The 26,518-nt window shown below is 52.0% G+C and overlaps 1 protein-coding gene across 3 annotated transcripts in view; it reads left to right on the forward strand.

Annotated features, from left to right (window-relative positions):
• The window catches only part of KCNQ1 (potassium voltage-gated channel subfamily Q member 1), a 403,706-nt gene that overhangs the window by 312,351 nt on the left and 64,837 nt on the right, over nucleotides 1-26,518 (forward strand). For 2 of the 3 annotated variants that reach the window (XM_050758291.1, XM_050758293.1), the window contains 4 exons: nucleotides 11,194-11,269; nucleotides 18,452-18,546; nucleotides 19,424-19,470; nucleotides 20,426-20,487. In XM_050758291.1, the coding sequence (XP_050614248.1) occupies nucleotides 11,194-11,269; nucleotides 18,452-18,546; nucleotides 19,424-19,470; nucleotides 20,426-20,487 (280 nt within the window). The remainder of the gene's footprint in view (nucleotides 1-11,193; nucleotides 11,270-18,451; nucleotides 18,547-19,423; nucleotides 19,471-20,425; nucleotides 20,488-26,518) is intronic. The other variant, XM_050758292.1, reaches the window with a different exon arrangement.

The raw sequence follows: 26,518 nt of genomic DNA on the forward strand, positions 1-26,518 counted from the left end.
TACAAAAAAATTATCCGGGCATGGCGGCGGGCGCCTGTAGTCCCAGCTACTTGGGAGGCTGAGGCAGGAGAATGGCGTGAACCCGGGAGGCGGAGCTTGCAGTGAGCCAAGATCGCACCACTGCACTCCGGCCTGGGCGACAGAGCGAGACTCCATCTCAAAAAAAAAAAAAACCTCAACAGTAAAATACTCAGCCAGTCCAACTAGAAAATGGGCAAAAGACATGAAGAGATATTCCACCAAAGAAAACAGATAGATAGGGAAGAAGCACACCAAAAGATGATCAACTTCGTTAGCCAAGAGGGAAATGAAGATTAAAACCACAGTAAGCGGTCACTACACACCTATCAGAATGGCTAAAATGAAAAGTAATGATGACACCAAATGTTGGCAAGGATGTGGAGAAACGGGATCGCCCATCTGTTGCTTCTGGGAATGTAAAATGGTGCAGCCACTCAGGGAAAATAACATGGTCGTTTCTTATGAAAGTCAGCATGCAACTACCACACATCCTGGCAACTGAACTCCTCCTGGGCATTTATCCCAAAGAAATGAAGACTCATATTCATACACAAACCTGAAAATGAAAGTTTATAGAAGCTTTGTTCCTAATTAGCTGAAAGCTGAGAACCATCTAAGTATCATTCAACAGGGGAACAGGCAAACGGTGGTGCATCCATACCTTGAAACACTACCCAGCAGTAGAAAGGAACCCACTATTGGTACAACCTGAGCGGTTCTTACGGGAACTGTGCTGAAGAGAAAAAGGCTCCCCCAAAAGGTCGCTTGCTGTGTGATTTCATGTAGATAACATTCTCAAAGTCCAGGCTGTAGGGATGGAGATCAGAGGGTGGCTCCTGGGGTTAGGAACGGTGAGGGTGAGGAACGGTGAGGGTGGGAGTGACTGCACAGGAGCAGCCGAGGGGATCTTTCTGGTGGGGAGGACTTCCATTCCTCGTTGCTGTGGCGATCACATGAATCTGCATGTGTGAACACAAGGCAGAACCACGCATACTATACCAATGTCGACCTCCCGGCGTTGATCTGGTGCTCCGGCCATGCAAGGTGTGACCGTCGGGAACTCAGGTAGAGGGCATACAGGACCTCTTGTTACTTTTTTTTTTTTTTTGCAACTTCCTAGGAATCTATAATTGTTGCAAAATAAAAAGAAGCAAAACAACACACTGGGAGGTGCAGGAAACTGCACACATAATGTACTTGTGTCTGCTGACATAAGTGCTCAAGGAAGAGTCTGGAAGGCCTGCAAGGCCCCCATGTCTGCGAGGTGGCTGCTAGGGGCATGTGACATAGAGTGATTTCCCTTTCCCTCTTCATGTCTCCCGGGTCCTCCAGCACCCTGGGTTTCCTCTGCCAAGACCCCCACCCATCTGCCTCTCTTCATCTCACAAGCCTGTGTGTGTGCAGAGAGCAGGGGTCGCCAGGGGAATGTTCCTTCCCCAAGGCACTGTGGCAACTTAGAGGACCCCCCAAGCTCGGGCCCTTGAAGACAGCCCTATGTCTCCTAGGACACACAGGTGTGGGAACTCACCACACAGGAGGGAGTTGCAAAGAGCAGCACCCCAGCATGTGGGAAGGAAGGGAGAGGGCTCTTATTTCCTTATTTTCTTTCCATCTCTACTCCCAGGCAATGCTGATAAATTCTTCCTTATTCCAGAGTTACAGGATGCTCTAGACGGGGCCAAGAACTTGTTCAGGCAGGGTGGGTAAAAGGGGCTTGCATCTGACTTAACTCTCTGGCTGGGGGAGAGGGGGACAGAGGTCCTGGGAGGGGCTAAAGGCTCAGGGACACAGGTGAGGCCAGCCCCTCCCCCACGTTGGACATCCCCCAGGCCCAGCCCCACCCTGAACTGTACCGGATCCAAGTCCCAGGACCCCCTGGAGTCACCTCCAGCTCTCCCACATGCCAGCCCCTACCCTAGGCCTCAGGATCTGCCTGGATGGAGGCCAGGTCCCTGAGCTGCTGGGAATCTGTTCTACAGGTGGGAAGGTCGGCCTGCCTTGGGCAGCTCAGTCCGGGAAACTTCCTGTCTCTGCTTTCCCACAGTGTCCCTCGATGGCCCCCAGTGACGTGTGTTGAATGTGGTGCCGGCCCCTTGGGCAGCCCAGCAGCCCCCACCCCAGCCAGCCCAGCCTGGGCAGTACTGGGGGCTGCCGGCTTTGAATTTGACCTATCCAGAAACAACGGGTCCTTCAGTGGGCTCAGCCCCCGAGACCACTCAGCCTGGGCTGTGTGCCCAGCGGCACTTCATGTACGTGGACGGGGCAGGCAGGCAGGCAGGCGTGGAGGAGCTAATGGGTAATTTAGGCAGCACATTAACAAATGAACCAGCGGATGGGGGGTGGGGAGCTCCTGTCATTAATCCACAAATTATTAACAATAACTTGTTCATTAATGAATGAACAGGTGAGATACAGGTCAGTGGGTGCATGAACAAGTGAGGAGATGAATGAAGTGGGTCTTTTCTCAGCAGCTGACCCATGGCCAAGACCCCGCTGGGCAGCACGTCCCTTCCTCCTCTCCCAGGCCAGGTGGTGCGGGCAGGGAGAGGGTCCATCCTCCCTTCAGTAGGTGAGGAAGCCACGGGCCTGGAGGGTGGCCCAGCCCAGGCAGGAGGGCGCCAGCCCCGGGCCCTTGGTCCCTTCCTGCAACCAGGGTCCAGGGGTCACTTCCTTCAGGGCCCAGTGAGCCCAAAGCCTCCGTCCTGCCCCTTGTCTCTTACCAGCTCGCTCCTGCGTCAGAGCTACTGAGATGGGAACGGTTTCCTTGTCCCCCTCGCAGGACGTGTAACAGGGGTGTGGCTCACTTCCTCAGTGCCCTGCTACTCAAAACTGCAGGGGAGCATACAGTCGGGCAGGTTGTGGGGCTCCAACCCCACGGCAGCATCTAGGGGCGAATGTTTACAGCTGAAGCCCCATGGGCGTGTGTTACAGGGTGCTCTTTGGTTTAGCCGTCCATAGACAGCTTGCGTTAGTCAGCTCAGTTAGACCCCCTGCCTTCCCGCAAGGACAGAGGTCTTTCTGTATCCCGGGGTTCCTGTCTTGGTGTACTGGAAGAATCAGATCACACGTGAGCTTGGAGAATGAGTGCGAGGTTTTATTGAGTAGAAGTAGCTCTCAGCAGATGGGGAAGCCAGAAGGGAGATGGAGTGGGAGGGTGGTTTCCCCTGGCGTCAGGCACTCAGCAGCCTGGGCTCTCCTGCATCCACCCCAGCCCAACCCTGCATTGTTCCTCCGGTCAATGGCCTGCCGGTCTGTCGGTGCCTGTCGGTGCCCTCTTACGTTGGTGTGTTCCTCTCTACCTACCCTCAATGTCCGGCCACTTGTGTCTTCTTCTGCCGATGTGTTCCTCTTGATGTCCAGCCACTTGTGTGTCTGCCCACTAGGGATTCAGGATTTTTATAGACACAGAATCGGGGCATGGCAGGCCAGGGTGTTCTTGGGAAATGCAACATTTGGGCAGAAAAGCAGAAATGTCTGTTCTTACCTGGGTCCGTGCATGCAGGCCCAACGGCGGAGCCCTAGCCAGGGACCCGCCCTTCTCCTCCCAGCACTTCCCTGCCCCTCTTCCGTATCACTACCAGGAAAGGCCACTTGACCCCATCCCAGGCCTCACCCAGTACAGAGAGAGAGACCACCCCCTGCAAAGGAGCCAGCCAGGCCCTTCTCTCTGAGACCACAGGGTCGACTGTGTTCAGCAGGAAAGCCAGGTAGCCAGCGCTGTCACCAGAGCAGTGGCTGACCCACACCGTGGCCTGGGCAGAGCTAGGGGCCTGGCCTGGCACCGTCAGCCCTAGGCCTGCTTGCAGTCCTGGCCGGATTGTTTGCCTGTGAAGGCTCCGACTGTGTTCTAGGAAGTTGGCAGGAGGGGAGGCCCGCAGCAGCTTCTAGCGGCCTGTGAAGCCGCCACTGGGCATGGCCCTCTGTGAAGAACAGGATCTGAGAAGCCCCGAGTGTTCTCACTGGATGTGGGGCCGCATCCAGACCTTGGCAGTCATGGCCACAGGCTCCCAAGTCCCCAAGTCACAGCCAGTGGGGGACTCTTCACAGTCAGGTACCTATGGCTCCCCGTTCCCTGTCTGCTCCCAGGCTGTTTGGGGTGATGGAAAGAGGCCAGGACGTGAGGCCTGTGTAACAGCTCCTCTCGCGTGTCAGGCCTGGGAAGGGGGCCTTCATGAGACCATCTCAGAGATCCTGGGGCCTCCAATTTGTCAAATAGTTTTCTGTGACAGTTCATACTGTTTGTGTTCCATTAAAGACAGCTTTGCCCATCCCAGGTGGTGAAAATATTCTCCCACGTTCTTCGACAGGCCCGATTGCCTCACAGTTAGACCTGTGACTACCTGGGTTAACTTTGTGACTGGTGTGTGGTAAGGATCATGGTTTATATATTTTCACATGTGTATCCAAATTGTTCCAACACCATTTATTGAGAAGAATATCCTTCCGCCAGCTCAATGGCAAAGGCGTCTTTTCTGTGAACCAGTGGTCACAGGAGTGTTTGTGTGTCTGATGTCCTATTCCAGGGGTCCCCAGGCCACAGGCCAGTACCCATCCATAGACTGTTAGGAACAAGGCCATGCAGCAGGAGGTGAGCGGTTGGCAAGTGAGCATGATCACCTGAGCTCCGCCTCCTGTCAGATCAGTGGTGGCATTAGATTCTCACAAGAGCACGAACCCTACTGTGAACTGCACATGTGAGGATCTAGGCTGTGTGCTCCTTATGAGAATCTAATAACTGCTGGTCTGAACTGGAACAGTTTCGTCCTGAAACCATCTCTCCCCACCCCATCCCTGTCCATGGAAAAATTGTCTTTCATGAAACTGGTCCCTGGTGCCAAAAAAGTTGGGGAACCACTACCCTATTCTGTCAGACCCCCACTGTTCATCTGTCTGCCCAATGCTCTTAATCAAGCCCTGTGGCCTTATGAAACCCTGGGAGTGTCAGACCTCTGACTTTGTTGTTCTTCAAGATCATCTTGGCTATTCTTGGCCCTTCACATTGTTAGGAATATGTTAGAATCACCTCGTCGATTTCCAAGAAATAAATAAATAAATAACAGAAAGCACTGTGATATTGATTGGAATCGTATTTAATCCACACCTCAATTTGCAGAAAATTAACATCTTATAAATATTGAGTCTTATACGTGAACACACTGTATCCCCAAGTCAAGTTAGGTCTTCTTTATCTCTGTCTCTAATGCTCAGTGCTTTTCGGTGTAGTAGTCTCACACATCTTTAAACAGATTTATTTTAGAGCTGGGTACGATGGCTCACACCTGTAATACCAACTACTTGGGAGGCTGAGGCGAGAGGATCATTTGAGCCCAGGAGTTTGAAACCAGCCTGGGCAAAATAACAAGACCCCATCTTAGAAAAGAAAAAAAGAAAGAAAGATTGTGAAAGGAAAACAGTAAAGAAGAAACCATTTTTTTAAAGATTTGTTCTTAAGCTTACGGTCAAGTTTATGGTTATTGATGCTATTGTAATTGATATCTTTTTATTTTCTAATTGTTACTAGCATATAGAAATAAACATATTTCAGAGACAGGGTCTCTGCATTCCAGGCCCATAACTTACAGCAGCCTTGAACTCCTGGGCTCAAGCAGTCTGCCCATCTCAGCCCCCTGAGTAGCTAGAACCACAGGTACACACCACCAAGCCTGGCTAAATTTTTTAAATTTATTTTTTCTACAGATGCGGTCTCACTATGTTGCCCAGGCTGATCTCAAACTCCTGGGCTTAGGTGATCCTCCCACCCCACCCTCCCAAAGCACTGGGATTATAGATGTGAGCCACTCTGCCAGGCCTAGAAATATAATTATTATATATCATCCTTAAAACCAGTGTTCTTGCTAAATTCGTGTATTGATTCCAGCAGCTTATCTGCGGATTCTTAGAGATTTTTTTTACGTGTATGGTTATGTCATTTGCAAATAATGAGTATTTTATTTTTTCCTGTCCAATTCTTTTACCTTTTATCTCCCTTTTCCTACCTTTTTAACATACCAGCTGGGACTTTCTGGACAATGTGAACTAGAAACGATAACATCCTTGCCCTGCTTCCTGTCTCAGGAGGAAAGTGTATCGTGTTTCACTATTAAGTATGATGTCTGCTTAGGGTTTGGGTTGTTTTTGTTTTAGTTTTTGGTTTTTTTTTTTTTTTTTTTAGGTAATGGAGTTTCTATTCCTAGTTTGCTAAGAGTTGTGTTTTTAATTATGAACAGGTCTTGGGTTTTATCAAATGCTTTTCTACAATCTGCTGTGTTGATTCTGTTTTTTCTTACTTATTCTGTTGATGTGAAGAGTTGCATTGCTTGGTCCTTAGAGGGTAAACTGAGCATGCACAAGTGGATTAAACCGCATTTGAGCATGTGTGTGGGCACAGCACTACATGCAGCTCGCTGGTGGTGGTTGGGGTATTTGCACTTATGTGCACGAGAGAGATTAACCTGTGATTTTTTTTTCTTTCTTGAAATATTCTTGTCAGATTTTGATATCAAGGTTATGCTGCTTTATGAAAATACTTGTATAAAATTGACATTATTTCTTCCTTAATTTTGGAAGAATTTACTGGTGATGTCATCTAGATATAGAGTTTTCTTTGCCAGAAGATCATTAAAATTCCAAATTTAACTTATTTAATAATTATTGGGCAATTTGTGTTATTTTTGTTTTTGTGTCTACTTTTACATATTGTGTTTTTAAAGAATTTGCATATTTTATCTAAATCATCAAAAGTATTTTTGTTTGTAACGTCCTCTGAATAAATGTTTCAGCACCTCTAGGCCTATAGTGATGTTCCATCTTTAACTCCTGACGGTCGTCATTTGTGTCCCCTCCCCCACCTGATCCATCTTCCCAAAAGTGTGTCTGTTTTATTAGCCTCTTCTGAGAACCAAATTTTGGCTTTGTTGATTTTCCTTAAATAATGTTCATTTTTTATCTCTTTGACTGTGCTCTTAACTTTATCTCTTTCCTCCTACTATCTTTGGGTGTAATTTGCCATTTTTTTAACTGCTTGCGATGGATTCCAGCCTTTCCTCTGCTCTGAGATGTGCATTTAAAGCCACAAGGTTCACTCTCTGTGCTTATTTCACTGTACTTTCAGTACCTATTTAGCTATGAATTTTAATACGTTACATTTTTATTACTATTTAATTTAAACTGTTGTTTGATTCTCATTATATGTTTTTCTTTGACCCCTGGGTTATTTAGATTGTTTAATTTCCAAAATATATGGAGATTTCCTAGTTATCTCTTTTTATGGAATTCTAATTTAATTGTACTGTAGTCAGAGAGCATAATAAACATGATTTGCTTTCTTTGAAATTTGTTGGAACTTGCTTCTGAAGTCTTGCATATGGTCTCTTTTGGTACATGTTCTGTGTGCACTACGGAAGCTTATGTAGTCTCCAGTTGTAGGGGCAGTGTTCTGTATATGTCAAGTTGCTAATTAGGCTGTTCAAATTTGTCTCTGATTTGACAAAGTTTTGACTGCTTTTCTATTGGTTACTGACGAGGTGTGTTCAAATCTCCCACCATTTTCTCTTTTACATTTTAGTTCTGCCAGTTAGCTTTATATATTTTAGGGTTACGGTTTTAGGTGCACACAAATTTAGAATTGATCTCATCCTGCTGAATTGACACTTTTATAATTATGACATATTCTTCTTTAGTAATACTTAAAGTCTACTATTGGTTTTCCTTTACCAGTTTTCATTTGGCTACACCATGACCTATCTTTTTCTGTCCTTTCCCAACATGTTTTTGTATCTTTATATTTTAAAGTGGATTTATATAGTTGCTTTTAATCATGACAATCTTGATCTTTTAATTGGACTATTAATCCACTTATAGTGCATGCAATCTACCATCTTATGTTTCTTTTTCATTTGTTTCATCTCTTCCTTTAAGTCTATTTTCGTTTCATGCTCCAAGTTGGCTATTTTCTTTGGGTTCACAGCTATTCTTTTCTACTCTGTCATCCCTGCTATCCAAACTCACCTATTGCATTCTTCATTTCCAGTATGGTCCTTACTTTTCTGGAACTTCCTTTTTATATATCTATAAATTGTATTTCTCTGGTAAAGTTTTCTATCTTTTCATCTGTTTTCTTGAACCTATTTATCATGGTTATTTTAAAGTCTTCATCTAAATATTCTGAGGCAAAGCACAATCATCTGTTAGCTCACAAATCTATGGGTCAGCAATCTGGGCATCCCAGTTGGGTAGTCTCACTTGGACTTGACAACATGGCAGCACTTGCATAGTGATGTGGTGGTGACTGAGTGGTCTCCGTTGTCCTCACGTGTCTGGAGTCACTGGGCTGTCAGCCAGGGTCTCTCAGCTCTCCTTCACGTGGCTCTTCCAGCAGGCTAGCTCAGACTTGTCCATGAGCCAACAGAATTCTAAGAGGGTAAGAGTAGATACCACAAGGTCCTTGAGGTTGAGTTTCAGAAGACATGATCATTTCCACCATGGTGGAGATAGACTCTAGCCTGCAATGGGAGGAACTACAATGGATTGTGGCCATCTTTAATTCATCACAGTCTGCCCTCTGGCCATAACTTTTCACATTCTCCCCAATGCAAAATTCCCTCACCCCCCTCCCCACGATACCTAAAATTCTCACCCAATTACAAATGGCATCATGCTCGAAGTCTGACATCTTGTGATCTGCCCCTTCTTCCAGCCTCTGTCCAATTCCCTGTCCCAAAATTAATGCCATATGTTTTAGGATACTGATATGACATTACCTATTTCTTAGTCCTTATTTCTGTATCAGTTACCTATTGTTGTGCATAGCAAACTAGACCTAAATTTAGTGGCTTAAAATATTTTCTTTGGGCTAGGCACGGTGACTCATGCCTGTAATCCCAGCATTTTGGGAGGCCAAGGCGGACAGATCATGAGGTCAAGAGATCAAGACCATCCTGGCCAACATGGTGAAACCCTGTCTCTACTAAAAATACAAAAATTAGCTGGGCATGGTGGTGCGCACCTGCTACTCAGGAGGCTGAGGCAGGAAAATCGCTTGAACCTGGGAGGCGGAGGCTGCAGTGAGCCAAGGTTGTGCCACTGTACTCCAGCCTGGCAATAGAGCGAGACTCCGTCTGTGTGTGTGTGTGTGTGTGTGTGTGTGTGTGTGTGTGTATGTGTGTATGTATTTTTTGTTTTTCTTTGCTCAGCTAGGAGGTTGGACTTGGCTCAGCTAGGAGATTGTTCTGTTGGTGCTGGCTGTTAGCTGGGGCATCTCTGTTCTCCATGTGGCCTCTCTAACCAGCAAGCTTGTTTGTAGGGCCACATTCCAAAAGCACATGAATTATATACTGTGTAAGTTCCCCAGCACTCTTTCATCAATGAAGTCACAAGGTCACCCCAAATTCAAGTAATAGGAAAACACTCCATCTCTTAATGGAAGGAGCTACAAGTATTTAAGGCTGTTGAAAGTACCACACCAGGCCGGGCGCGGTGGCTCAAGCCTGTAATCCCAGCACTTTGGGAGGCCGAGGCGGGTGGATCACGAGGTCAGGAGATCGAGACTATCCTGGCTAACATGGTGAAACCCCGTCTCTACTAAAAATACAAAAAAAAAAAAAAAAAAACTAGCTGGGCGTGGTGGCGGGCGCCTGTAGTCCCAGCTACTTGGGAGGCTGAGGCGGGAGAATGGCGTGAACCCAGGAGGCGGAGCTTGCAGTGAGCCGAGATCACGCCACTGCACTCCAGCCTGGGAGACACAGCGAGACTCCATCTCAAAAAAAAAAAAAAAAAGAAAGTACCACACCTTTAGATCTGTATGGTCTGTCTTTTCCCTTGCCTGTTAGTCTTTTGTGTATAAAATTGTAGAAGCTCAAGGATATTATCTCCCTACAGATAATTTTATTTTCTTCTACCATGCACAAAGCACCTTACTCCAGTAAGGGATTGGGAGAAGTGGGGTCAATGTGATGCTAAGTTGGCATTACTTAGTTTCTAGGGCTGCCTTAGATAGCTTCTAAACCCCAAAGCTTCTCTCCACAGTGCCATGAGTCTACTGAGTACTCTGCTTAGCTTTTACCCCTTCACCAACTGCTCTTTTCTCAGTTTCTGTGACTCTCACCCACCCGTGTGGCTTAGGAATTCACAAGTGTTTCCAGAGGAAGTTGTGTGAAAGGTGGCTCCCTGCACCCTGGTCCTCTGTTGACCAGAATCTTGTTCCTTCATGTCCTGGGTGTCCTGTGGCCCTGGACTCCACATTTTTATCACCAGCCCACTGAGCCCCTGCTCTGTTGGGTGTCAATGCTCCCCTCCACAAATGGACAGGTGCCCTGCGGAGGAAACGCTTGGGTGCAGGCTCAGCTCATTTCATTTCCATTTTATGTGGGATCCTCACCCTCCACATCTTTTTTGGTCTCCAAAGCCTCGCACAGCTGTTCCTTGCTGTTGGCATCACTTAGTCTCACAGTCCCTGGTGTTTACATCAGGAGGGTCAGGCAGACGTGAGCTTCACTACCAGGAGGGAATTTCCTGCAGCCTCTATGGCACTGTGTTTTCTTCCGGTCTTTTTTCTATGCACACACACATCATCCCTTTTGTTTCCTTTTGTGATGCTGTTTCTAAAAGGATCTTTATTTCTAGAAGAAACTTTAGGAGGCAAAACAATGCAGCCCCCTTAACAAAGCGGCTCTGGTGGCAACTTTCCCTTGTAAATTTGTCCTGTAGTTCCTACTTTCCCAAGCACTTGCTGTTTGTGGGGCTACAGGACACAGCAGTTGAAAGGGGCTATGGACATCGCCAGCATGTACCCTCTTACCTCATTTTACTGACAACGAGCCTGAAGGCCCAAACATAGAAAGAAATTAGCATGGCTGCCATGTGTTAGCAGCACAGCCATTGCCAACCCAGGGCCCTGACTCCTACTTGATCCCCTTCTGAATGACACTCAAGGCAAGGGTCCCCTTCCCACTCACAGGTAAGGTGAAACATTTCACCTTGAAAAGCCTCTTGCCCCCAGCCTCCCCTCAAGCCCACACTAGGACATGGCCTAAGTATCTCCATCCCATGGAGTTGAACACTCTCCTTATTTCTGGAAGGATCCAGTCTGTGTGCTCCTCAGGCAGTGCAGGGGCAGTGAGGGGATGACCAGCACAGGGTGGCCACTCACAATCTCCTCTCCTCTCTCCACTGCAGGCTGCGGGAACACCATCGGGCCACCATTAAAGTCATTCGACGCATGCAGTACTTTGTGGCCAAGAAGAAATTCCAGGTAAGCCCTGTGCTGAGCCTTCCTGCCCTCAGCCTACCCCTCGCAGCTTGCTGCTGCTGCCCACACCTCTACTGGGTTCTCTCCTGCCCATAGTGGAGGCTGTCAAGGCCTCCGCCCCCAAGCCACACAGGCAGGCCTATCTGAGACCTGACAGTGCCTACCCCACCGAACCCCAGACAGCAGGCCCCTCAGAGGGCGTATCCTTGGAGGCCCGGCCTGGAACCAGAGTCACATGCAGTGTCTTCTTCACCAAATAGAAGGCAGCAGCCGTGTGGCTCACTCAGTCCTCCCGTGGGGTGGGTCGTGCAAGGAAGCATTAGTGAGAGATGTGAGGGTGACATCAGAATGACTCAGAGATGGTGTGGAGCCTGGCCTGAGTCACCAAACTGGGAAGGCAGGTTCCCCAGACCCCCCAGCCCTGTCCTCTACTGGCTCAGTGCTCTCTTTCCCTGCTCCTCCACCCTCTGTGAGTTGGGAGGATGGAGGGAGGCTGAGCCCTGCTCTGTGAGAGGTGCGGTCCCTTTGGCCAGGTGAGGCTGGAGCTCCACGGCTTCCATAAGCTGCCCTAACTTCTCCAGGGCCAGGCCTCCTACAGAAGCCCCTTAGAGCCCCCAGAGTCCATGCCCTGCAGAGAGTGCCATTGATGGCAGGTATGTCTCCCCTCCTCCTGCCTTGGGGACATTCCTCAGATGGAGACGGTGGTGGAGGGAACTGAGTCCTGACTTGGAAATACATGTGTAGGTGTGGGAACCCCGTATCCTCTGTGGTGGGTGATCCAGAAGGCATAGATCACAAAGCAGGGAAGGCTGGGGGGTGACTTGCCCAAGTCCCTTGGAGCAGAAGGCGTGTGACGTGCTTGAATGAGTGTGTGTCAGCAGAAGGAGGGTGGGGTGGGGCTCCTGAGCAGGGGGCTCCTGACATCTCAGCCACAGCCTCACCAGGTATAAGGCACAGCCCAGGAAGGCTCAGCAATGTCTGCCGACCACCAGGACCCACAGCCGGTGGCATCCCAGCCCACCAAGGCTTATCCTGGAGCCACCGAGCTCCCTGTTAGGGTCTGGTCAGGGCTCATGGGGGCCTTTGTCAAGTGGTCATTGGGTCAGACTGGAAAGATCATCTTGACTTCAGGAGCCTGAGATGAGCCAAAAAAATGCAGGGCCCATTCAGATGGACTGACAGTGGCACTCAAATCTGGTCCCCCTGCAGCCATGCCTTTCACACCAGGCCACACCTTCCATGCCAGGACCCAGGATTGACACAGGCCCTCCCACAGTCTCCTTGGTGGAGCCCCCACCCATCTGGGCGCTGGAGCCACTGCAGCCTCCAGACTTCACATAGCGGTCTGGGTGCAGACCCCAGCCCAGGCAGCCCTGGGCAAGTTCTTCCCCAGCTGTGAGGGGAACGAGAGCCTAAGGGTTTGGCATAAGATCATATGCACGTGCCTCACCCAGGCCTCACCCACGGCAACCCTGGGCCAGCACCCGCCAGGCCCGTCGTCACCCCGAGCCCCAAGAGCAGCCCTCGGCCAGGCCCTTACCGAGAGTAGTGTGCGGGCCCTCGTTCTGGCCACCGGGCCACCATCTCCAGGGGGGTTTTGCATGCACAGCCCTCCCACAGTGTTGTTTCTCAGCTGGCCCTCCTGCCTGCATCCCCCCAGGGAAGGGGGTGGTTCATGACTCAACTGAACCAAGTTGTGTCAAAGCTCCTAGCAGGGCCTGGGACCTCTTGCAGTCAAAATAAAAGTCATGGTAAATGCCACTGCTGGCCAGTGCCCGGAGATCTGCCTGGCATGTTCTAGGGGAGATCTGACAGCCCCTGTGGACAGGGTGTCTCCATTCTGGGACCGTCTCCTCTCTCTGGTGCTGGCAGGGAGGGCCTTGCCGGAGCGGGTAGCTCACGCGGGGGCAATGGAAGAGAGGGGCCGGCCTCCTGGCAGCACCAGCGCTCTCCCAGGCAGGGAAGGGGCTGCAGGAACCCCCTTGGGACTCAGGTCTGGGCAGGGCAGTCCCCCGAGGGCAGAGGAGACCATGGGAAGGGCTAGGGTGTGTCAGTTCACTGGAGAACAGCATGGTCGTGACAGCCGAAGCGGCTGACGTCACCCCAGCAGTACAGCAGAGGGTCGCAGGGAGCCTCCCAGGGTGGGGCCGGTTTCTGGCCTGAGGGTGCAGAGCAGGTCCCAGCAGGGCAGAACCAGAGCCCACCAAGGCTTGCAGAACTGTGCCACGTGGGCACCCTGGGGGCTGCTTCCAAGCTCTGGGGGAACCCAGCAGAACACGCAGACCCTCATGGCTCCTGGGCAGGCCTAGCTCCAGGGGTGGAGTGGGCAGCTTCCAGCTCAGGTCCAAGAGATCGTCCAGCCGTCCATTTCTCCATCAGCCAGGAAAGACACTGGCATTGAGGTTGATATCAAGGATATCCTATCGTGATAATAAGTACCATGGCTTCCAGTCTTGTGATGAAACCTCAGATGCGTAGCCTCCTGGCCAAGCGTCTGCAATTTCATGTTGTTGGAGCATTCGTTGAATACCTGGGAGTTGCAGCTCTCTATAAGTTTGATGTGGCTGAACCAAGAAAAAAGGCACATGATTTCTAATGATTTCTACAGATATGATGATGCCATAAAAGATTTTGAGGTGATGAGGAAGGCTGGTATCTTTCAGAGTGCAAAGTGATTTTGGAATATAAAGAATTTCTTTGGGTTGAATTACCGAGAAGCTTGTCAGTGACCTGTGGTCCTGAACTGTGAAACATGAATATGTGGGCCAAGAAATCGTTTCTCTTGGTAAATAAACAATTAACAAATACAAAAAGAGAGAGAGGGAGAGGGCCAGAGAGAGAGAGATCATCTGCGCCAGCCCCAGCAGGCCCTGTTGCTGAGCCACAGGCGAAAAAGCTGGTCCCTGGGGAGGAGCACAGTGAGCCCTGCACTCCTTTCCAGGCGAGGGGGAGTGGGTCCCCTTTCCTGTCTTAGGACACAGGCCAGAACCCTGAGAATGGCCCAGAAGGCTTCCTGAAGCAGACTGGGAAACCCCCACCCCACTGTCTGCTTCTCCCCTGCTCCCCGGCCCTGGGAGCCTTGCAGAAACCTGGCAGCAGCAGGATCCTCACAGGGCACAGAGGCTCCTGCACGAAGCCGCAGGGGCTCCCTCGGACCTTACCAGCTGGCCCTTATTGCTGGGGGCAGCATGGAGGGGTGGGGCTAGGGTGAGAGGAGCAGTAGCCCATGGCAGTGAGGAGCTGTGTGTGGCTCCAGGGGCTCCCCCCGCCTACCTCTCAGGATGCTTCCCTTCCTCCATGCCAGCCTGTCTGCTTGCTTGCACCTCACCCCACCCCCGCTGGCCTCAGGGGCTGCTGACATGGCAGGTGACCCCCGCCCCGCCTGCCTTGATGGCCGATAAGTCCCTGGCCAGCCACCCCTGTGTCTGACCCAAGGAGCCAGAGCCTCTGCGCCCTTGAACTCCCTGTCCACCGTCAGTCAGTCTGGACAGGTCTGCATTATCTCGGCTCATCTCAGGCTCCTGACGTCAGGATGATCTTTCCAGCCCAACCCTGGATGACCACTGGACAAAGGCCCCCATGAGCCCTAACCATATCCTAGCAGGGATCTCAGTGGCTCCAGGATAAGTCTCTGTGGGCTAGGATGCCCCTGGGCCGTGGGTCCTCATGGTCCGCGGGCATCACTGAGCCTCATCAGGCTATGCCTTATACCAGGTAAGGCTGTGGCTGAAGGTGTGGAGAGCTCTCTGCTCATAGGCCCCACCCAGCCCTGCTCCTGCAGACGTGCACACACTCAGGCACATAATAGTTCCTTGCCCACAACAGGCCTGTTTGAAAGAACTTGCGTCTGCAGAGGCTGCTAACACACATACCTACACCCACCTGGTCACAGTGGCCCAGGGACTCCCAGGCCTTGGTTTTCCCCTGCCCTGCCTCCCTTCACCTGCCCACACCTCACCCAGCATGCCTGGAGGTGCCTCACGCTTCAGCTTCACAGAGCTCTGTGGTCTGCAGGAGGCTCACCACCATGACTCACGCCATGTTCAATGTGTGCTGAAGAGAGGCTCGGCCACAGCCAGCTCTGACTCTGGCTCTTGCATGGTGCTGGCTTAGGATTCCCTGACCTTTCTCAACTCCCATCCTCTGTCATCTTCACTCTCTCCCTTAAGGCAGAGAAAGGCAGGGCTCAGCATCTCGTCTTGCAGAAAGGAACTTAGAATCTCCATTATACAGAAGGGAGAAACAGAGCTCAGCAACCCATCTTACAGAAAGGAGGATCAAGGCTCAGCATCCCATCTTATAGAAGAGAGAGGCAGGGCTCAGCATCCAATCTTACAGAAAGGAGGATCAGGGCTCAGCATCCCATTCTGTAAGCATCCCTTACAGAAGGGAGCTTAGCATTTTCATCTTACAGGAAGGAGAAACATCCCATCTTCCAAAAGGGGGGATCAGGGCTCAGCATCCCATCTTACAGAAAGGAAGATCAAGTCTTACACAATTCCATCTTACAGAAAGGAGCTCAGCATCTCCATCTTACAGGAGGGAGAAACAGGGCTCAACATCCCATCTTCCAAAGGGAGGATCAGGGTTCAGCATCCCATTTACAGAAAGGAGAATCAAGGCTCAGCATTCCATCTTACTGAAGGGAGCTTAGCATCTCCATCTTACAGGAGATGCTGCCAGGTACAAAAGATGCTACCAAATGCTACCAGGGCTCAGCAACCCACCTTATAGAAGGGGAGTATTGAGGCTCAGCATCTCATCTTAAAGAAGAGAGAGACAAGGTTCAGCATCTCATATTACAGAAGGGGGAATCAAGGCTCAGCATCCCATCTTATAGAAGACAGAGACAGGGCTCAGCATCCCATCTTACAGAAAAGAGAATCAAGACTCAGCATCCCATCTTATAGAAGACAGAGACAGGGCTCAGCATCCCATCTTACAGAAAAGAGAATCAAGACTCAGCATCCCATCTTATAGAAGACAGAGACAGGGCTCAGCATCCCATCTTATAGAAGACAGAGACAGGGCTCAGCATCCCATCTTACAGAAAAGAGAATCAAGACTCAGCATCCCATCTTATAGAAGACAGAGACAGGGCTCAGCATCCCATCTTACAGAAAAGAGAATCAAGACTCAGCATCCCATCTTATAGAAGACAGAGACAGGGCTCAGCATCCCATCTTATAGAAGACAGAGACAGGGCTCAGCATCCCATCTTACAGAAAAGAGAATCAAGACTCAGCATCCCGTTTTATAGAAGAGAACTCAGCATCTCCTTCTTATAGGAAGGAGAAACAGGACTCAGCATCCCCTTTTACAGAAGAGAGAGACAGGGCTCAGCATTTTATCTTACAGAAGAGAGAAGAAGGACTTAGCATTCCCATTATAACAGGAGAAACTGAGACCTGAGGATGTTATTACTAGCCTGTACATAAGTACGTTTTTTATGACTATTATCAAACTGAGTACATGGCGGGCCAGAAGGTCTGCCTAGAGTCCAACCCCATGCCTGACCCTATCACAGGCCTTAGTGTGTCATTTCTGGGCAATGCCGGAGATCCTGGTGCCCAGTGTGGCCCCAGGAGCCGCAGGCCCTTCCTTCCATGAGGCACAGCTGTGTTGTGAGGACACAGGCCCCATCCCAGCCCTCCTGATCTCAGGATCTCCCGTTCAGGGCCCAGAGAGTGGCTAGTGTTGCCAGTGAGGGCCCTACCTGCTGGTGTCAGGTGAAAAAGGAAACCCCTGAACTTCTGAGGCCCAGCCTTTGGTAGGGAGGAGGTCTCTGCCCTGCCTTGGGATTCCTGGGGTCCAAAACAATGTTGGGTGGGCTGTAAGAACTCCACCAAGCCTCTGGCATTGGTGGAAGAACCCTTGGGCATGTCAGAAGTGTGTCTAGAGCTGAAAGTGGGTACTTGGATCCCTGACCTCAGGGACTCACCATCTGGGAACTTGCAGCTTCCCAAGGTGGAAATGACTGCATCCTCAGATTAAAGTCACCCTGGTCTCAGGAGTAGGGACCCCAAAGAGAGGTAGGAGGTGGGCAGGGAGGGCATGTTCCCAGACCCAGCCCGGGCCCTCACTGGTACCTGAGCTTCCTCCTTTCTCATCCTCGGCCTCAACTGCCTCCCTCTGACTGGGGCTGGCCCTGCTCTGCCCCTCCCCACCAAGCTACTTGGCTTGTCTCTTGGATCTTGCAAATTCCCCAGCAAAAGGCAGGAAAGCTACTAGCTCGGTGCTAACGAGGCTATTTGGGCACTAAAGATGACTACCCTGGGCCTCACCTGGTCACCCAGTGGCCCCTCGGGATAGAGGCAGTCTGTTGTCCCATGTGCTGGCTTGTCTGCAGGGCCAAGGCCTTCCTAGGCCATCAAACCCCCGCTCCGCCTGGCTGCTCCACCTGAGTGAGGCCTTTGGGAGCAAGGCCACAAATGTGGCTTGGGGTTTCCTGATATCATGAGACGCTTTGTTTTCTCTGTTGTGGTTTCAAGATGTCACCTGAGTCCCATTTATGGGCTCAGAGCTGGCGACAAGCCTGGAAGCCCTGGGGTCACCTGCCCTGCCTCACATGGCCTCAGCCCCACTGTGGGAGCCCAAGCAGATGCTCGTCACCCACAGCAAGTGCCGCAGACTGTGGCTGTCATCTGGGGCCACCCCTGCTGCCTGGCACAAACTGCCAGGGAGGATGCAGGGTGGACCCGCTCCCTACCCTGAGGACAGTGGGGGCTACAGCCAGTGAGCATGTCAAGAGTCAGTCTGGGGCCCAGGTAGGTAGTGGCCATGCAGAGCTGTGCCTCCTGGTCAGTGCCTGGCACTGTGCTGCTCCTTGGCCCTTTGGCTGGGCCAGCTCTTCCTGAAGTCATTGAGAACCAGGACTGGTAGCCTGGGGCAGGGGAGCGAGGTGAGGGGGAGGAGTGGGCAGGCCCCTGCTGGTGAGTGGATAGGAAGGTGGAACCCAGAGAGGCTGAGCCGATGGCCCGGGACCACCCAGAGCCCCGTGGCCAAGCCGATGGGGGCAAGCTTCACTACTGTGCATGCGTGGGACCAGGCCTACGCCATCACCATATAGGCGAGCTCCCAGGTTTTCACAAGCCTCCCAAGGGCAGACACTGCCACTGCCTGCACTTTGAGCCACGTGGCCGGGGCACAGGGAGGAGAAGTAATGTGTGTTTTTCTGTCCTGCAGCAAGCGCGGAAGCCTTACGACGTGCGGGACGTCATTGAGCAGTACTCACAGGGCCACCTCAACCTCATGGTGCGCATCAAAGAGCTGCAGAGGAGGTGGGCACGGCCAAGGGCAGTGGGGAGGGTGCACGGGTCCTGCCCAGCCCAGCCCCAGCTGCACGAGAAGCGGTACCAGGAGGAGGGAGGGGCTGAGACCCTGAGTTCTCGCCTCTCAACCACCCCTACCCCTGCAGAGGGAGGGCAGCTGGCCACAGCCACGGTTCACAGCCAGCCCACCAGGCAGCTCGGCCTTGTTCCCCGCCCGGGTCTGAGACGATGGAGGAATTGGGGTGGGGAGGTGTGTCGGGGAGGAAAACACCCGCCTCCATCCCTGCTCAGGCAGCGACACCAGCTTCACACTCCCCACAACTTCACGACACTTGGCAAACAGCCCACCCACCTCCCATGTCACCCCTGAGCAAGGGGCCAGGCCCAGCCCTGGGAAGACCACGGGTCTCTCCCGGCTGGCCCTGGAGCTGGAGACCCTGACTGTGGGGAGCCAACGTGTTCCCATGGCATCAGCGCCATCCTCCTGGGCCTGCACAGGCTCAGAGCAGCTGTGCCTCCGAGAGGGCTCGCCTGGGAACTAGCTCTGTGTGTTACAGGGTATGGCTGGGAATCCGTGTCCATTCTGCCCACAGGCTGCCTTGCCCATGGCTGATCCATTGCCTCCTACTCCTAACCCCAGGGAGGAAGTCTGAGAGGCAGCCCACTGACTCCTCCTCTCTGAGCTCCCTGCTCAGCCCCCTCAGAAGCATGGCCCTCTGGGGGGTTGGGAGTGACCTGGCAGGTCTTAGGGTCGGGGGTGTCCCCAGAGTGGGTGGGTAGTGCACTGTCTTGCTGGGCACATCAACCTGTCTGTCCCATGGACGGCAGTGCATCTGTGCAGTGCCAGGGCCAGGTGTGAACTGGTGTCCGTCTCCTTCCCTCCCAGGCTGGACCAGTCCATTGGGAAGCCCTCGCTGTTCATCTCCGTCTCAGGTGGGTTTCTGTGTCAGTTGCTCTGGGCGCGGCAGCCTGCAATGGACTCTCCCACACCTCTGACCTCCTGGCTCTCCCCGCGATGTCAGAATGGGCCACTGGGCCTCCAAAGTGCATGACATGAAATGAAAGCCAGGGAGTAAGGGGAGGTAGACCCCACCCTTAGCAAAGTGGCTCCAAAGTACATTTTACAAAGGAATCTTCAAGTTTCATAAGAACCTACCTGGGTCCCTTTAAATTCCAGGGCGTTGAGGTTAGGCTCTGGGTGTGGAAACATGAACCCAGGGCAACTTTGCAGAAGGGGGTGATCCTGGGGATGGGCCTGGGGTGGGGCTTGAGCAGGGTGAGTTGCCAGCCCAGAATTCAAGAGACTATGGGTGGGGGCCTTGCAGGGCTCAAGCTGAGAGGGACAGAAGTACCTGGCCGCAGCCTGGGGGCTGGTTTTCTGGCTCCTCGACCAAATTCCTTGGGTCCCCTGGACACGGGGCTGTGAGTCATTCTGGGGAATGATGGAAAAGGCACGTTCCCTGGGGTTTCCTAGCCCAAATGCAAACAGCAGCCATGGCTCACAATGTGGGCTGGTGTGACGGGGGCAGCTGAGCGGCTATGTCCCCCAGCCTGGAGTCAGGCCTATGCCGCCCTGGGAGTGGAATGGCACGGGCTTGCACAGCTGGCAGTGTGGCCAGTTTAGGCAGCCCCCTAGGGCTCTCCGAGGTCAGAGGTGGAGAGGGTGGAGCAGGATGGAGTCCAGGTCCCCAGCTGCAGCCATGCCCGCCCACTGTACCACCTCTGGTATTTTTGTCACAGGACACTTTTTTAAAAATGTCCTAGTAGGTTTAGACATTTTGACTCTCAGCTACCACCCCCAGCCCCATCATCCTGCTCCCCATGCCCAGCTGGGGTCCCCGGTCCACCCCAGCACTCAGCCCTGATTTGGGTGTTTTATCCCCCATAGAAAAGAGCAAGGATCGTGGCAGCAACACGATCGGCGCCCGCCTGAACCGAGTAGAAGACAAGGTAGGCTCACGCGCTGGCCCGCAGCGGCTCTGGTCAGTGTTCTGGGGCCAGCAGGCACCTCCCTGTGATCTGCGTGTGAATGTGAAGCTCCAGTAATGCCAGGGCCTGCAGGCCTCCCCACCTTCCCGCCGGTGCCTATTGCAGCCCGCCCAGCAACTCCCAAGAGGGGCCCAGGCCCACTGCCCACCTGGCTGGGCATTGCTCCCCCATGGAAGGAGCCAGGCCAGGCTGGTTTCTCATCCTCTGACAATTGGCGTCTTTACTGGCAGGTGGCACCTAGTGACCCTCCCCCCAGCTCTTTCCCGCTGCCTCTCATAGTCTGCTTTGTGCTCTGTGAGCCTCCTGGCTGCATCCTGAGTGGAGGGTGGCAGGAGCTGGCCTCACATCCCAGCCTTCTCCTGGGCCCAGCTGTCTGGGGCCTCCACTTGGGGCCGGCCGAGGGCTCAGGGAGATGCAGGGCCCAGCTGGGATGGGTTCATGGGAAGAGAAGCATCTTCTGTTTACCCCGACCCACCAGGCCCCCACTTCCCACCAGGCTCTATGCCCGTCACTCGGTCCCTCAGGCTGGAGCCTCTACCCCAGGCACCCTGGGAGCTGCCGGAGGATCTGAGCGGTGGGAGGGCCTTTCCTGGGCCCATGGCTGAGCCCACCACTGCCCTTTGAAGTTTCTGTGGTTTGAAGCGGGCTGTTATCTTGCCGAACAGCAAGTCCGTCTACATGGACTTTATCTGAAAGTAGCTGAGAGGCTAAAAATAGAGGAATTTCAGTTGGGCAGGGAGTGCGTCTGCTGCCCGGTTTCCCCGGCAACGCCTGGCTCTGGCCTGCTTCCATCTCGGCTGCAGCCGGGCAGGCGGGGCAGGCACAGCTCAGCCCAGGCTCCTGCTCCTGCTCCACCCGTCCTGGCCCCCAGGACCTGCAGCGTCACCCTCTCCCCACCTGGCACCATCTGCCCATGGCCTGGGGCGGCTGTGGGGCCCTGCGACCAACAAACTGGGTCAGGCAGAAAGAGCAAGGGCTGGTGTTCAGGTGCCTGGCCCCGTGGGGCTGTGTGACCACAGTATCCCGGGTCCCACGGGCCTGGCCACCCTCTGTCAGCACAGGCCTGAGCAGGGCTAGTGCTGGCCTTTGCCAGGCAGATGGCCCAGTGGGAGATGGCGCCCATCTGGCAGGACAGGAAGCAAGACCGGGGAGAGGTCCGTTCAGAAGACTGGCAAAGCTCGGAGGCCCAGAAGCCTTGGCCTCTCCGTGCCTGGGGAACACGGTGTTTCCTTGGCTTTCTCTCTGCGCAAGGGCTGGATGACTCCTGGCTGGCACACCCAGTACAGCAGGACCGGGTACCCTGTGTTGTTGGCATGGCCAGGAGTTTCTAGACATCAAGGAAAGCCATGGTAGAGACAGGGAGTGGCACCCAGTTCCCCCACCTCCACTCCTGTTTCCGTCTCGGCTGCAGCCAGGCAGGCGGGGCATGAACATCCCTGACGTGCAGGAGTCCCGGTGGCCCTTTCTGGACGGCACGGGCTGGGGACAGCCCCTACCTTTTCCCACCACGCCCTGCCCAGCTCTGGTTCCATTCCCTATGCTACTGTCCCAGGCCTTTCTTATGGCTCTGCCCCTGCTCCATGGGACGGACCACCCTGTAAGCCCAGACCTGGAGCCTGGCATCCTGCGGGGGTGATGGTGGGTGGCAGACAGGGTCTCCTGAAGTGCTGCGGCCCCTTCCTGATGTGCACAGCAGCCGTCCAGCAGCCTGCTGGGGCCTGGGAACAAGGACGCAGTCCTCCGTCAGCCAAGATCGGTGTGGGGGCCTGCAGTGGGGCCAGCGCTGGCCTTGAAGGTACAGAATTATGCACCCAGTTTCTTCACATCTGAGCAACAGAGGGAAGCGTTTTCCGGAGTCCCTGATCCCTAGGGCAAGGGTTAAGAACAAGGCTGGGGCCACATCCTGGTGCCCTGTCAAGCTCTGAGCCGGGGTCACGAGGATTCTAGTAGATTCTGCATGCACAGCCCTGGTGGGCCCTGGCTCCCTGCTGTCACATTCGAGTCCCCTGCCTGGGGTCTCTGAGGTGGTGAGTGGCACCCACAGTTGACACTAAATCTCAGCCCCTCTGAGGGGATCTACCTGGAACCTGGCTGCCCATCAAGGAGTTGACAGAGCTGTGCTGACCTGGGTGGGCAGGTGGTATCCTGCCCGGTCCTTGCCCTGCCACTGACTGGTACCCCCCTCAGGGACAGACCCTGGGAAAGGGCCTGGCTGGGCCTGGCGGGCTTGGTGGCACAGCCTGGCTCGAGTTATCTTCATTATCAGTACAGCCATCGGGACCGTAAACACCCCAAGCGCAATCCTGCTGACTTCGGGAAGTAGGGGCAGGAAATCCAGCAGCCACCCCAGCCCTCGGAGGCCCAGCAGGCGTGCAGCGGTGCCAATGCCCGCCGGCCCCGCCAACCCCAGCCAGAGCCCCTGGCCTTCCCCACCGGCACCCTCCCCCACCCCATCCCGCCAGTCTGGCTGCCTGCCGGAAGCGAGTCAAGGCCCCAGCCCCCAACTGCTTTCTCAGCTCAGCTCAGTCCCTCACCCCTGGGTTGTGCAGTGACTCCCATCCCAGGCCGGCTTGCCTAGCCATGGGATGAGAGGTCTCTGGGATGCACAGCCAGCTGGCACCCGTCTTGGCAGGGGTCATGCTAAGAATCAGGGAGGCCTGGAGTGTCTCCTTGCAGGGAGTTCACAAGTGCAGGTCAGCTGAGCTTGTTCAGGGCTGCCTCAGTTTCCCTGGCAGGGAGCCCTCTTCTTCCTTTGTGTCCACGACCCACACTGGGGAGAGGGGTCTGGGGATCTTCCTTCTCGCCACATTCCTGCGGCCTCGTCAAAACTCTTGCTTGGCAGAGCTGTCTGCTCCAACACAGACCCCCCCAACTATCTTGCAGGATGTCCCCATTCCTGGGATCCCTGCTACCCCTGTGCCTGGCCGGGTGGCTCAGGCTCTGCCTCACTCCACGGTGTGGAGAGCAGAAACCCCCCACACCCACAGACCCAGGGGCCTCCTCACAGCAAGTCTGCTTCCTGCGGGCCTCCTTCCCTTGTCAAATGAGAGGGTTTGATTCCTGCTTGTGTCCTTAGGGTCAAAAGTCACAAAAGCTGCCTCATGCCCTTTCTGTTTTCATCTTAGATTACTGTCTTCTTTATTCTGGAGAGGACTCTTATTTACTCAAATGCCCAAATAAACCATCTTTTATAGATGGCGAAACGGAGGTTCAGAGAGGCTGAGTGGTCGCCTGAGGTCACACAGCTAGTTAGGTTGAAGAGCTGGTCCCAAGGAGGACACACACAGGGGTGGGAGATAAGGTGGAGACAGCAAGGAGGGGTTTCATAATCACCCACAGTCTGTATGGAGAGGCTGAGGAGGGTTGAGGCCAGGGGCAGGCTGGGGGCACCAGCAGCAGGACCCAGGGCCTTCAGTGTGGGCCAGGGACCAATGCAGGCGGTTGGGAGAGGTTCGGAGAGGGCTGGCCCTGCCCGCTCCCCCTCTGGCCCCACTGGGCTTCCTGGAGTCCCACACAGGGCTGGCAGTCTGTGTGGGGGCTGCATACCCCAGACACTCTGAGGAATAGATGGCAGAGGCCGCTCCAGCCCTCCTCCCCCAGCAAGTATTCTTAGCTTGGTCTCCAGGACCTGCCACACTGTTTACGTTGGGCCCTGTTTATTTTGCAAGCTAAGCTCATACTGCTTTTGCTGATATGAGGAGCACAGTGGGCTGGGAGAGTTTCTTTCTTCTCTGTTTTTGCCGGAAATGTTCATGGCTGAGAGCCGGACACAGGGGAGTCCTGGGTTTCCATGTCCCAGTTCAGAAAGCGTTGAGCGGGAAGAGGCCCCCACCACCTGACACTCCTTTCACTGCCTCCGGTCCCAGAAGCCAGGCCTCCAGGATGAGAATGCCCCCCAACCCAGGACTCCCACAACCACACCCTGCCCATGCCTTTACCAAGCTTTGTGCATGACCCCAACCTCCAGGATGCAGGCAGACCCAGCCTTCCAGAATTGGGTATTTGCCCCCAGACACTGCTACCCTTTCCCTCATTCCAGTGTGACTCCTCCATCCACCAGGCCCACAAGCTGGACCCCAAGTCATTTTTGCCTTGGGCGGTTCTCTGAGCTGCGCCCCCAGAGTCGCCTTGCTGCTGTTTATCCCTGCCCTTCAGCCCAACCCCTGCTGAGTTCAGGCCTTTATCATCTCTTACTTGGATTATTTTTCCAGCCATGTATGCAATCTCCGGGCCTCTCCTCACACCCACCAATCCTTCACATTGTATATTATTTCTTAAACACTGCTGAAATCTCACTTACTAGTATTTAATATATCAGAATTTTTGTGCCAGTATTTATGTGTGAGATACATACATAACATAATTTTCCTTTCTTGTATGGTCTTCATGAGGTTTTGGTATCAAATGTATGTGAGCCCCACCGACTAAGTTAAGAAATGTCCTCTCTTTTCCTATACTGGGATATTTTGTATAAGATTAGAATTTTATTTTCCTCAAATGTTTGGTGGAATTTAAAGGTAAAGACATCTAGGCCTGGTGTTTTCTTTGTGGGAAGATTAATCATTCCTGATTCAATGGCTGTAATAATTATGGACTGTTCAGGTTTTCCATTTCTTCTTGTATCAGTTTTGATAAGTTATATATTCTAGGAATTTATACATTTCATTTTAGTTTCCATGTTCATTGGCATTTATTATTATTTTAATGTCCATCCATTAGCATTTAGTCCCATTTTTTATTCTCAATATTATTTATTTATGCCTTCACTGTTTTCCCCCTTAGTGGTCAAACCTGACACTATTCACCTGTCTTATTAAATGTTTAGTGGACTTCTGGCTTTGTTGATCCTCTCTATTGTGATTTTGTTTTGTTTCATTCACTTCTCATTATTTTATTCCTTCTATTTACTTGGCCTTAATATACTGTTCTTTCTCTAACCTCTCTAAATTAAGAATAGGATAATTCTTAATTTTCAGGCTTTCTAAATTTCTTTTTTTTTTTTTAATTTTTCTAACCACTGTCGATCTCGTGGCTTTCTAAATTTTTAAGGTATGCATTTAAGGTTATAAATTTTTCCTTTAACTATCATTCAAACTACATCTCCCACATTTTGATATATGGCATTTAATTTTAATCTTCATTCATTTTAGTATTTTTCTAATCTCCATTATGATCTCTTGTTTATCCTAGGAGTTCTGTAGCAATGTGGTTTTTGTCATTGTTATAATTGTAGCACAGCTTTCTCATAATGTTGCCCTCTTGTCAGAGAAAGCAATCCATATGATATTAATACTTTAGAATGTTTTGAAATATGGTTTACAGCAAAAATGTCATCAATTTTTGTAAATGTGCCTTCTGTACTTGAAAACAAGGTATATTCTGACATTGTTGGGTGCAGTGTTATGTTCATATCCACTGGAACAAGCTTGTTAATTGGTCTGTTCAAATCTTCTATATTCTCATTGGAATGTTTTTATCTGCTTAATCTATTATTACTGAGAAGGCATAGGGCAAATTTCTGTTTAACTTCCTAAGAAACTTCTAAACTGTTTCCAAAGGATTTGTACCATTTTGCTTTCTCACCAGTAATGTATAAAGGTTCCACTTTCTCCACAGCCTTGCAAATACATGGTCTTTTCTATTTTAGCCCTTTTAGTGAGTATGTAATGGTATCTCATTGTGGTTTTGATTTGCATTTCCCTAATGACTAATGATGTTGAGCCACTTTTCATGTGCTTATTAGCCATTCATAGTCTTCTTTGGTGAAATGTTTATTCAACTCTCTTGCCCATTTTCTAATTAAGTAGTCTGTTCTATTATTGAGTTGCAAGGGTTTTTTATATGTTCTGGATACAAGTCCTTTATCAGATCTATGACTTGCAAATATTTTCTCCCATTCTGTGGCTGTCTTTTCATTTCCTTAATCACATCTTTTAAATCACAAAAGTTTTTAATTTTAATGAAGTCCAATTTGTCTTTTCTTATATGGCTC

Source organism: Macaca thibetana, chromosome 14, assembly GCF_024542745.1.
Source record: "Macaca thibetana thibetana isolate TM-01 chromosome 14, ASM2454274v1, whole genome shotgun sequence".
In the NCBI taxonomy this organism is placed as follows: Eukaryota; Metazoa; Chordata; class Mammalia; order Primates; family Cercopithecidae; genus Macaca; species Macaca thibetana.